Source organism: Larus michahellis, chromosome 3, assembly GCF_964199755.1.
Source record: "Larus michahellis chromosome 3, bLarMic1.1, whole genome shotgun sequence".
In the NCBI taxonomy this organism is placed as follows: Eukaryota; Metazoa; Chordata; class Aves; order Charadriiformes; family Laridae; genus Larus; species Larus michahellis.
This window is the reverse complement of record NC_133898.1, coordinates 40,033,462-40,046,536: the sequence shown is the minus strand read 5'-3', so window position 1 is coordinate 40,046,536 and position 13,075 is coordinate 40,033,462. Positions and strand designations below refer to the sequence as shown.

Below are 13,075 nucleotides of genomic sequence, written 5' to 3'. Positions count from 1 at the left end.
TAATTTCATGCAGAAGAAACCAATTTGTCTGAGACCAATAACCAATTTAACTTCTTCATTTTAGTGGGTTCAAATCACAGCTGAGCTGCAAATCCTATGAAGAAGCTGGCACTCCAGCCCCTCTTTGCTTCCACTGCTATTGATGGGCCACTACCGCAAATACCTCTGAGAATCTACCCACGCTTTCCTCCTGAAGAGAAGCCCCTTACCTAGGATGGCATTCTTCTCCACCTCCAGCATGTCTAAGGCCTTTGCAAACGTTTCCCCCATCCTAGCCACCATCTCTGGCATGTAGAGATTGTTGTGAGTCCTGAAACAGAAGAGCACTTGGTTTATACTCATGTGAGTCAACCCCTTTTGCCCTTGACAGTGGGATCCTCTCCTTCAGCTTGTCAACAGCTCCTCTGAGGCAGATGATGAGGAAGGTGAGACCAAGCACGTGTGCATGGGATCCCCCTTCCCCACCTGCAAAAATATTGGGGAAGCTGAACCGACAGAGACATGGAGTGACTCCACCTCATGTCCTGAATCTCCTGGCTGCCCCTTCCACTTATTTCCGTTCACCCCACCCCTTGCAAGCACTGGCAGTGAAAACTCCCAGCAATTCTCCAGTCGATGCTGGCAACAGCTTATTAGCTTGGCCAAAGGGATCAGAGAATGCATTTTAAAAAACGACAAGACACGGATTCTGTAATCTCAAAAGATCTTCTGCACCTAAGGCCCCTGCAGAGGGAGGGGCTGTTTCAGCTCCAAAATACACACACTGCCCCCCAGGGATGGGTCACAGTCCCCAGAATGGCAGGTGGCATTGGAGGGACTCTAGTGAGAACATCAGTCCATCAGATGTTACTCGTGGCAGACATATGTGCCCCTCTGGACAACACATCCAGCCGGGAACAATTCCTCATCATCAGGAGGCGGCCACGGTCAGCTTTCCGTGAGGGACACCAATTCAGCCACGGGTGGCTGGTTCTTGCCATCCAGGCCAAAATGGGTCCCCTCTTAGCCAGGGTACTGACACTCAGCGCTGGACTCGGCAGGGGGTGTCTCTCTCACCTACCTCTCTCCTTTGAGACCTCAGACCTCCACTCTGGGTGTCGCCAGCTGCACACAGCACAAATCCTGCAGCCTCCTCCAAAACTGCAATGCCATTGTACCTGCTGCTAGAGGTGATCAAGGGCAACTCAGTATCTCCCCCTAGAGCAGCGTTTCCCAAAGCAGGGGGGTACATGGGAATGGCTGGGGGAAGGGAGCGTGGACAGACCTCAGTATGTTCTCCAGAGTCTCAGCTTTCACTCATGTTGTAATGATTTTTTTAGGTTGGTTTTTTTTTTTTTTTTTTTGAAGGTCTATGTTCACAATCCTGGCAACCTTGATGCAGTGATGTCTGCCTGAGTTTGCAGAGAGCCTGAGTTAGCTCCGTAACGGCAACTATCCCATTTCTCTCTGCAAGTGTTAAATACTTCCCTGCTCACTGCACGTGAGGAAGGCAAGTATGTAAGTTTCATAAGAAAGAGCTACACAAATGACTTCTTAATGACCCATACTCTCATTCTGGGCTGAATCTAACACCATGCAACACGCCTCAAAAGGGGCACAAGCTGGTATTATTTTCCCCAAGAGGGGCCAGGGAGCAGCCCAGCCTCCACAGAAGTTTGGATAATGCTGTTCCACTGACTCAAAAAACTGCATTTCTGCTTGAGGCTATCCTGAAACCTAGCTATTCAAATAACCTCCTCTTGTACATCTCTTCCCTGTTCCATGCCAGTGTTGGCTTTGCCTCATGCTGGGCAGAAGGGGAGTGGGGCGAACCCAAGGACTGTGGAATTGCAGGGGTGAACCTTGAAAACCCACTGCTCTAACTCCAGCAGGATGGGCCAGTCAGTCATATCCTGAAGCTGTGGTCATGGTCCTTAGTTGTTTCCGACTCCTTGTAGCATTTTCTCAAGTTTGACAGGAGGGAGGGCAGAGGTTCACTCACAGGCCGATTTCTCTTAATTAATACTTTAGGAAGGTCCCAGTGGTAATGGAGAGAAAAATCAGCTATTCCCCATAGGAGTTAAAAAAGCATCCAACAGCCCTTGAACACGATGAAGATGTAGCCCCTAAGCATGTTCCAGCTGAGACTCTCAGCAGTGAGCAGCACTCCTGGGCATCCCCAAACAGGAAAACATGGAAAAACAAAATTCAAGAGACATTTAAGTTTTAGAAAAGACAAGCAAAGGATATGGCAGGACTTAGGGGAGTGTATTTTTAGCCATGGTCACAGCTCTGCTGGAAAGAGCGTCTGATACCTAGAGAGACAGGCTTGGAGGCCAGAAGATGAGTCCTTTAGGGCAGTCCATGCTCGAAGAAACTTTTATCTGAAGCTGGAGCTGTCTACAATGAAATGCCTACAGCATCCGTCTATCCAATTCTTTCACCAGCATTAATGCACTGGTAACATCAGCATCTCATCAAGAGGAGTTCCAAAAAAGCCTTTGTCCATGCAAACCATCTGCTGAGTGTGACCAGCCCAACTCTAACAAAACATGAGCAAATCCCAGCACAATAAAGGTGCTGTGCCAATCAGTTCGCGCAGCTACTGACTCCAGAAATGCGCCTTTATCTAAAGGTGGCTAGAGATCATGACTTGGGTTTAAATTCAGGAGAGAACAATTTAAGCCAGAAGCTAGAAAGCACACAGATGAAACGAGGTACCACAGAGGACAGGAGAATCATCAGTCAAAAAGCTGCAAGCAGTGATTAACAAAGCAACCTCAAAATAGTTCAGCAAATACAGCTACCAAGACAGAGACAAATCTGGGTAGGCCCAAAAAGATGCCACTCAAAACTATCTTATTTTTCATTGTTACCTGGACTCCCTCTCTTTCCTCTCGGCTCTTTGGTCTCACCCATGACCTACCTTCAAGCTACTTACCTTGGCAAAAAGTAATGGCGAAAAAATTAAAATAAAGCAAGTAAATAAAGGGCTTAGCAACTTTCAGTGTTTCTGTCTGAGAACACAGCAGAAGAATGCCACACAACATCCAGAGAGCAGCAGACCCAACTGCTCAGCCTGCAAAACGCCCTTTTTTTTTTTGCACACTGGTGCCCGACTTGCTGTTCAGTTCAGCTGCTCAGTAGGATCTGTGCCACTGCTGCTACTTGCAGATCTGCTCACACAGTAACCAACACAATCTGCGAGGACTTCCACATCTGCCTTCTGCATAGGCACATGAGCAACACTGGACCTTGCTTATCCCCACAGAAAGCTGTCTCATGGCACAGAGCTAAGAGGAGCATCCATCCCCAAGCAGTAATGCAACTATGTTCCTGAAGACATCCTCAACACAGACAGCTTTCCCACCAACAGCCTTCCTCATATCCCTGTACTTTGTGCCTGCTGACAGGCTGCTACAAATTCCATATTCTCTTGTGTAATCCACAAAAAAGAGGGCCTGAGAAAGCAGTACGTGGAAAAGGCACTCAAAGCCAGCAAAAAACACACCGGAAGCTCCATACCACAAGCTCCAACTTCTCCAGAAAGACATAATCATCATCAACATTTGCACTGAGCAGCTATGAGTTTACAGTTGTCACACAGAGAGGCATCTACATTCAGCAGCAGCCAGGAAAGGTAAGAAGTGGAGGATCTACTGCTCTCAAAACATCAGCCTTTTGTTCTTGTTGAGCATCCAGCCTTAAGAAAAGCCTCGATACCTCTAAGTGAAGTATAGGCCGCTCCATGTATGTTACTACCATGTGCTCAGAAAATGTTTCGGTCTGCAGTGGAGATGCTCAAACAACACAGATGCATTATCTCAAAAATCAGCAAGGGAGCCTCTTCATTTATGTTGATGGAGAAGTACTGGCAACAGAATATAGCTCATGCATTTTCCTGGAGGTGGTAAACAAGCAGGCACAGAATTTCTGCTTCTTTACAGGTAGTGCAGTTTGACAGAAAACAGAGTTTGACAATGGCCTGCTAAGCTTGTTGTAAAAGAGATCCCAAGTGTTTTTAATAATGTGTAAGTTCCAGCAAGAACAGCAATCACACAATCAAAAAGTCTGTCCGTTGCAGCCTGTTCAGACCTTGGCCACTGGTTTAGTTCATCTCCCACAACACGAAGCACGTTCCAGGCTCTGGAAGAAATGGCATGAAGCAATTCTACTCTACCCAACCTCTACCAAAAGCTCATCGATAGGATCTTCATCCTTTCAGGATAAAAGGCGATAACACTTCAAGCCCAGCTCCACGGCCATAACAAGATGGTTCAACCATGCCCACTGTACAAAGTGCCTCTAACACAGAGTTTTGTAATGAGGAACACTGCTAGGGTAGGCCAAGACAGCACGTGCTTGTCTCACCAGCCCAGCATGTTGCTTTGCATTGGAAGCAGCACAGTCCTGAGCTAAGTGACTACCAAATATACCTGACTACACAGAACTTGAGTAACAGGTCCCCTTTCCTCACAGACCGGGGAGCTGAAAAATCTAAATGGATCTGAAAATGCTCTTTCCCAACAGGGTCCTGACAAGGACAGAGCCTCAAATTTTCAAGTATACAACACGTAGCATTATCTCACAAAACTGCCCCGTAAGCTTGGCAAAATCCCAGCGTCAGCAGTTACCCTGAGTCAGATTCCTCCTTTATAATTCTGGTAACTGTGTTATTCAGGATTCCCCTTTTCTGCCTTCTCTTGCTCCCTCCTCTGGCTGCCCCAGGTGTACACAACACCAGTGACGTGCAGAGAGGCACTGCAAGGTAGCAACAGCCTGAGAGTATGCATCCACTGATTTCAATAGCAGACAGTGCTTCAGGAGGCTGGTATTTGTGTTCGGCAAAACCAGCTTAATTTAACACTGAAGAGAGAACAACACAAACAGGATGCGATGAGAGCTGGGACTGCCCTGGTGGTGACTGGAGAGGTGGCCTTGTAGGGGCTGAGGGCAGAGCAGAGATGTTAGTTGAGAAACGATTAACTGGGTGGCAGATTTATAGCAGTGGAGGTGGGGGAGGCAACCCCAGCCCAAGCTCCCATTGGCTTTGATGGACTCGTGTAGGCCAGGCCAATGAACATTCAGAAGGCTCCAGTTTCCCCAGTGCCGTTCCCCACTGTGAACAGTCAGGAACAGTACTTGGGCACCTGCACCAGCCTGTGTTCCTGCTGGCTTCACTGGGAGAACATGCTCTGAGCATACCATGTATTTATTACAGTTTGGCTTTCAGAGAGTCTTAAGTCAACATAAATGATTTCAAGTCAACTTGACCCACCTTATAAGAGCAAGTAAGTTGTCAAGAAGCTTCAGGACCTGCTCAGTGCAGGGATTACGGTAGATTGGACTTCCACTGGGCATGTATCCCACCAAGAATCCTCCAGCTTTCGCCTCTTCAGTAGCAGCAGGCCAACGAGCTCGTTTCACAACTCCCAGAATGGTGTACACGCAAAAGCTTATCTGCAGCAAGAGATGTGGAGAGAGTTTCTTAGCCAGAGCACAACCTGAATAAATGGGTTTTCAGAGAAACACATCATCCTCCCATCTCAAAACGATCACTCTACAGAGAGCCCAGCCTGGTGACAGGAATGAACTGGTGGGTTTGCTAACAAGAAAATGCAGCAAACAATCATGCTACATTCCATCACCTGCAGTGACCGTTGGCCATGGCAGGACAGCCTATGAATTCACTGTTAGACAAAGCACCAAAGCATACAGGCTCATGAGTATGCAAGAAGCCATGCAAGTTGCCCCCTAATGGGGTCTACACTATCAGTCTCTCATCTCTTTCGTGTGCTGGGATGGATTTGGAGATCTGTGATTACACAGTGGTCAAACTGTATTAGCACCAAATCACAAGCACAGCTGCATGGACTGCATTTCAGTGTCTTCTACAGACCTAAAGATAGCAACTCCATTTGCAGTCTGTCCCAAGAAGTGAAGACACGTCAATAACAACTTCAACAACACGAATCTCCTCGGATGAACTTTAATTGTATTCCATGCTGCAGCCTTAGCATGATACTTGCCATACTACCTGTCTTGAAAAGCACAAGTCACCGCACCGTATTTCCAAAAATCATTTAAACCAACTGTTTCTCCAAAACCAAATTCTGCTGCACAAACAGTAGGGAACAGTGCGCTTTGCTCTGCTGAATAATCTGTTTTTTGCAAGGCTTACATGCTCACTACTGTAGCTCAAAAGGCAAAAGCTAGCCTGTTATTCTGCAATCTGAAAAACCTACTGATTCGCACACTAAAGAAAGCAGACAATCAGGTGAGATCTTGTGTGTAACCACAACAGAAATGGGGGAGGCAAGGAAGCGAGTCCTCCCTTATTAAGGATTACACCTCTCCTGGTAACGATACTCACTCTAGAGCGGTTCAGGCCACTGGGATCTTCCAAGACCGGATCGGCAATTTTGTTGTCTGCACCCACGTAGGAGATAAAGGCTTCAGGATCCAAGAGCACTCTGGCATTAGCAAAAGACAGCAATGAGGATTATTCTTTGTACCAGGGAATTTGAGCAGAGCTTTGCACTGGCAATAAACATCTTAGCAAATACAGAGCAGGCTAGAGACACTAGCTAGTGCTCCACACTGTACGTGGGAATATGATAAAAAGCACCAGAAATGTATACACTCTCCAAACACCTCCAGTTCTTTTGGGCCACGGGGCTAAAACCTTTGAATCTCTTATGAAGACAGCCCTGCTGGGAAAACTCTTGTGCATGCCAAGATGCCCAGGGCTGCAGGACATCTCAGCTTTAGTAAGCAGAGCTCAGCTTCCTAGCTTATCCTGGAGATAAGCAAAGACATCTTTTATTTCTCGTTTTCTGCAAATGCTTTGAGCATGCTGGGAAGTGTCCCTCTATCATTTTAAATGACTCTTACCTAGCAATCTTTAACAAACAGCATTTAGACTTAGTTGCCAGTTTCTGAACTGCTGGAGAGCTATTACCACAATGACTGCCCAGAGCACAGGAAGTCAGAGCACAGGAGGCAGCCCACCACCCTCATATGGTTCGCACATTCCCTTGTTGGGTACAACATTACCTCTGCGACACATCCAGCTCAAAGCTCAGAAAAATGACCCATACCTCTGCATCTCTGGGGAGAGCCATAAGCCAGCAACAGGAGCCATGAGCTCCTCCAGGAAAGCTTTCTGCCGTTCATAGTCCTTGAACTGGTTGCTGATGAGGACGAGGGCCTCCATAAGGGCACACTTTTCCATCTGCGTCAGAAGGAGCTCATTGGAGAGCAGCTGCTTCACGTGGTTGTACAACATCTCAAAGTTTGGCTAGAAAACACATCCAAGTGGAAGAGCGTCATGCATCTGGTGTCGAGAAGGGCCACTGGGGAGGCAGAGGTGGGGTGTACTGTACTACACAGAACAGCTGGAGGATCATATATAAGTTCTTTTCTCTACATAGTCATCTCCTCCTCAGTCTCAAGTTTCTCTGAATGTTCCATCTAAAAGAACCTCTTTTCTTCCCTACCCCTCTATCATCATCCTGGATACAGTTTAGTTTCCATAATGACTGAAATAAGCAGAGAAAATGTCTCTTTTCTAAGCAGTTGTATCCATTACAACTGTGTCGCACCTCAAAATAGTTCTGGTGCTTTTATTTACTCACAGAAAGCACCTTGCTCCTTTGGCTTTCAAGTGCCAGATTTAGGACTCTTCCATCTCTTTGCTCACAACTAGGCTAATAATGATTCATACGGTTATCATTATCTCTAAAGGAATGGTTGCCTTTGTTCCCTACCTACTCTACTCGCAGCCACGACTTCCTGTGCCTCCATGACTCAGATGTTGTCGTCATCTGAATATATGAGGCAGCTCTGCACCCTTGGCTCTGCCAGTGAGGATGTTTGGTTGGCCACAGGAAAGAGAGTGCTGTAGTTCAAGGACGAGTAGAGTGAGACAAAGACAAACCCACTAGTTCTTAGCAGCTATTGAAGAATGCAGACTGGAACTCCTAAATTACCTTAACTAGCATCCTCAAAAAATGTTTGTTTAAACTAGCAATGTCCTATGGTGCTCCTGTAACCCTAGAGCCACGCCACACAAACACCACTAAAGAACGGAGTTCAGAGCTACACATGTTGCACGCAGGGTGTTTAGTTCAGCAAAACCAAACAAAATACCAGCTCATGGATTTTAAACATGTTTGTTTTTTCTAGTCTTCTCAAGCTAATCCAGAAAACAAATACTCTCCTCTTGCTCCTACGTTCTCTCAAGTAACAGAAGAAAGTCTGGAGATTAGTCAATTGCTAGCGTCTTCAGCTAAGGAATCATTTGAGACCACCATAAGTAACAAAATGGAAATTCAGCAAACATTCCCATAAAATGAATCTAGTGCTGCTTGTATCCTCCTCATCATCCCTTTTGCATTTAACTCATCACCTTTTCATTTAACTCATCGCTTTACAATTCAACTCTTCAGAAAATTTTTCAGGGGCCAGGGGGAACGAGGGAGGTGCAGGGAACAAAACACTTTGCCATTTGTGCAGCAGGAGCGTCTCTTGGAAGAAAAACAGAGGCAGTAGCCAAGGAAGCTGAAGATCCCACAAAATGCAGCTGAAATTGAGGCAAGAGTCTTCATGACAGAGTTGAATTTACATACCAGGACAAGCTGAGGGTAATCCCGACACATCTTTATGATTGAGGAGCATGCATGCCTTCTCACATTCTTCACTGCTCGAGTTCTAGGAGCCTGGACAGACATAACAAACTTCAATGCAACAAAACAAAAGTTCAGACAAATGCAGGGTATCTTCAAGAGACAAATGCATTACATACAGTTTTCTGCACTGTTGAGTACAGATCAAAAAAGCATTCCCACACCCCCCCATCCCAAACAATCACATTTCCCCTGGAGCAGTAGCCAACCCAAGAAATCCATGTTTGAAGAAGCTGTGCTCAAGGAGAGAGGATGCCATGGATCTTACTCACTATTTCAAGACACCAAGCACTCCCATGGCAGCTGACAGCTTTACAGCCATCCTTCACAGCCATGTATACCAACCACTGAAGAATACTCACAGCTAATTAAGTGATTTCACTCTCAGGAAGGCCAACACAGACTTTGGGACTAAGTGCACTGGCCTTAGACCACACCTGTGGCCTTCTAAATTTGTGAGCCAAAGCTTATTAGGCTGCATCAACCAAGAACAGATCAGTTGTATCTAGACTTCCCAGCCCTTTCCAGGAGCAGGACTATACTTGAGAGGCCTCCTACAGTGGAGTCTTCAGACTCAGCATGCTCTCAAGCAGCATATGATTTGATCTAACTGTTACAGCTTGTTAGTAGGCAATAATTTAGACGTACCTTACTTTCTTCTATAACTTCAAAGGTAACTGAAGCAAACAGCTGTGAGAAAAGGGAGAAAAATCCAAAACCTCATGTCATTTGTTAATATCTAGCACTCGTGTGTTTTCAGCTCAAGAAATAGATCTAAAGACTTCGGTGCCATTTTATTAAAATCAGTGAAGAACCCTTGACTAAGCTGACAGATGAATCATCGGCACAGTGAGGCCTTGAAATAAAACATGGTGTTTACTGGCCAGAGCGTGCACTTAATGTTTAATATTTAAGGCTAGGAACTACAAAACTTGTGTTATTTGACATTGTTTTTTCTGGAACAAGACTCAATCTCAGTTTCTACCACCTTTAACATGAAGAACAGTCCTTCCCTGACAGCAATGCCAAGAGGATTAACTCCTGCAGTTTACTACAAGGGCCTTGCACCACAAAAGGCCTACTTGATTTTAGCATTGTCTCCAAGTACCTACCTTGGAAAGTACTTGAGGCAGGTATTCTGGTCGGTAAGTGACAAATGGGAAGAGAGCAGAGACATTGGTGAGCACACAGGACAGGATAAGAGGGTCCTTTGTTTCAAAATTAAGGACAAGCTGCAGCAGATCTATGCCATCATTCACTGGGATTTCCTACAGAGGCAGGAAAGGGAAAGCAGAAGGAAAGAAGAAAGGAGTCAACACTCAGTACTTCGGCCTGTAGCACACATCCTACAACTCCTAGAGCTAGGCCACAGAGCTGCTGCTATCCTATCACGCCTCTCAGCTGAACACAACTGTCCTCAAAGCAAAAGAAAATCAATAGAAATCTCAGTTTAACTGTGTGCTATGTGCACTTGCTGAGGGGAAAAAGGACAGCAGCATTGCCAACGGATGGTAGGGCAGTCTTGAGATGTCAATCTCAAGTCCCCATACTATTGCTTGCACCTCCGGGAAAGGCAAATTTCCTCTCTCAGTTTGGCTCCCAATTCTCCCCTTGACCCTGTCCTACAGATGCCATGCTTAACCAACTATATCAACCCATATAATTATTTTACTATGATTAGAATGATTAGCTAAAGCACATGAGTCTAATCTAATAAAAATATCAAGTCAGTCTACAACAGACTGAGAAAAAAATGCTTTCCTTCTGATTTGCTTGCTGTCGAACATAAAGCAGAGAGAAACTTCTTCTGATCCCCTACTGCCTGAGCATGAGTTTCTCTCATTTAGTTAAAAGTTTTTAAAAAATAAATAATCTAATCAGGGGATGATTAAAAAAGAATAAACTTAGGCAACCTCTGCTTAAGCAGTCCTCTTCTCTTCCAGCCACACACTATCTTAAAGGACACCATCTGAGCACTCTCCTGTGACTTCTCATGGCACAGTGTCCAGAACCAACACACGCTTGACAGAGTAGGCGAGTATGAGCTTGGTCCCACCTAAAGAAGGGTCACTAATCCTTATGGGAATCATTCACCAAACAACCTGGGTTTTTGCATGGAGGTAACTGCTACTACAAACTTTTCAAGGACAATATAGCTGAAAAAAGCCACTCTTGTTAACCCAGAACAAGCTAGGAGAACAGGCAAGAGCATCCAGCACACATACGTCTTTATCCAGGGTTCGAAACATCTGGCTGATGACGCTCTCTGAGAAGAAGGTCATGGCATCCCACTGCACAAAGGATGGAGAGAAGATGGAGCAGAGACCTTCGCCTGTCTTAGCTGAAAGGAAGAGAACACTGGAGCTCTCACCATGTTCCTCTTCTCATGCACAACACCACCAGGCTGGTAAGCTCCCACGCTGCAACATCTCAGCACTCACAAGCATTTTGGTCACACAGCTCTCCCTGCAGATGCCTGGCAGGGATGCACCAGGAGCAATTAAGGTGCTCCCATGTGTTTCGCCTCATTCCAGTGAAGGCTCCTGAGACATTAATTCTGACCTTTGAGATACTACAGGGAGCAACACCAACAAGTCACAGAAGGGAAAAGAAAAGGAGGGAGACTGCATGCCCAGATGAAGCACTGCAGGCAAGATTGCCCTCGGTGTGACTTTGCAGAGCACCAAATGGCCTTCCTTCACAGGAGGGAAAACAAAGTGACTGACAGAGTGATTTGCCAGACAGGCAGAACTTCCATGGACAAAAATAATCACTATGTTACAGAGAAAAGAAGGCCCAAATAATTGTAAAGTTGTATCAGAGGGACAGATGCATTTGTTTTGCAGAGAGATTTGGGGGACGGAAAGGAGAAGCCAGGGGCTTTACATTAGCTATTCCACAGGTAGACTGCAAACGGTTAAATTTGGGGTGAGGTGGGTTTCATTCGATTTTACTTTTAACTTGCAAAGACCTTAAAAGCCTGAAAACCTAGTGTTGAGTCTTGGCTCTCCCTTGAAAACAAGAAAAAAAAAAAAAAAGGCAAAGCAGTTTCTTCTTGGCTTGAATTAAAAAAATAAATCTCACATCCGTATTTTTTTTTCAGGTAACTCACAGTTCATGGGTCCCGTATCAACGGGAGCTGTGAGCTGGTACTTCAGCCATTCACCAGCCATTTGGAAGCCAGTTCGAGGGTCCAGACGACAAGCCATCCTCATCACCTCTCCTTGCTGGGCTCGGAAAGCTGCAATGAAAAATTAGACACGGTGTAACAAGCTGATGCTACAAATGCTCCCTTCCCCAAAGCTCACCTGCAGCTTTGCACACCTGGGAACATTATGGACTGTTGCTCTGGCAATAGCTGTGTAGTAAGCTCAGATACACAGTCAGTAAACTAGGCAAAATGGGAGCGGCAATTTTGGGAGTGATTTAAATGGATTAAAAAAAAAAAAAGATAGATTAACATAAAAAGAAGTACAATTAAAATGCAATATGAATTATGAAAATCTATGCTAAACCCAGATTTACTGCAATTAAGCATCTATTTTTCATTAAAAAAATAATCTTCAAACTATACACGTTTGCTGCTTACAAAGCACCTTGAGATACTGAAACCAGCACTAGGTAACTACTTTAGCTAAACACACTTTTTCTAGATTATTCAACTTAACTCAGTTCAGATTCTAGGCTGACAAGCTAATGCGAACTCAAAAACCCAAAAAAGTCTTGTTTTCAATTTCAAAGATAGCAAAAGCAAAGTACAGTACAGGATTTTCATTTATTCCAAAAGATTCCAGTACTTGACCACACAAAAGAATCAGCTCTGCTGACTACAGATGCAACCTGCATTGTTTAAAAAAGCTGTTTTATCAAGTAATTTTATTTTGTGTTTCAAATCAGTTTTATTTTCTTATATATGTAATACCTTCAGTATCATTTAACTCCCTAAAACTATTTCAAATTCTGCCTTTGTGACTTTACCTACATTTTTATTTCCACCCAAATACAGTTATTACCATAAGTAAAAAATAAACTATCTAATAAGCAATAAAAATATGCAACACTTAAAATCTTCAAACATAAATGCAGAAAGTAAGAATTTAGGTAATTAAGTATATCCTCCAAGCCACCAAGTGAGTACCAAACGGTATCAGCCAGTGAGAACCCACCTCAGTTTTGGGAAGTAAAATACAAGAAGAAAAAAAATTTATTAATACCCAGGGTTCCCCTTTTGCTGGTTTAAGATCATGATTAAATTTGGCTATTTCAATTGCTCAACTCTATCTACTGGTACTGAACCAGATGCTTCTTAGCAAAGTCAGGACAGATTTTCTTTCTGGAATGACATTTAAAGTCTTTTGTAAGCAGCCTTCCTCTCCTAACCTGAGCAGGGCTCCAGGCTGTTTCATTTC

The 13,075-nt window shown here is 44.7% G+C and overlaps 1 protein-coding gene across 6 annotated transcripts in view; it reads right to left on the bottom strand.

Moving 5' to 3' along the window:
* Positions 1-13,075, bottom strand: part of XPO5 (exportin 5) — a 30,500-nt gene that overhangs the window by 8,459 nt on the left and 8,966 nt on the right. For 4 of the 6 annotated variants that reach the window (XM_074579806.1, XM_074579803.1, XM_074579804.1 and 1 more), the window contains 9 exons: positions 11,779-11,907; positions 10,892-11,007; positions 9,779-9,934; positions 9,315-9,356; positions 8,610-8,717; positions 7,080-7,279; positions 6,353-6,452; positions 5,258-5,439; positions 210-310 (listed from right to left, as the gene is read on the bottom strand). In XM_074579806.1, coding sequence (XP_074435907.1) covers positions 210-310; positions 5,258-5,439; positions 6,353-6,452; positions 7,080-7,279; positions 8,610-8,717; positions 9,315-9,356; positions 9,779-9,934; positions 10,892-11,007; positions 11,779-11,907 — 1,134 coding nt within the window. The remainder of the gene's footprint in view (positions 1-209; positions 311-5,257; positions 5,440-6,352; positions 6,453-7,079; positions 7,280-8,609; positions 8,718-9,314; positions 9,357-9,778; positions 9,935-10,891; positions 11,008-11,778; positions 11,908-13,075) is intronic. The other 2 variants (XM_074579805.1, XM_074579808.1) reach the window with 1 other exon arrangement.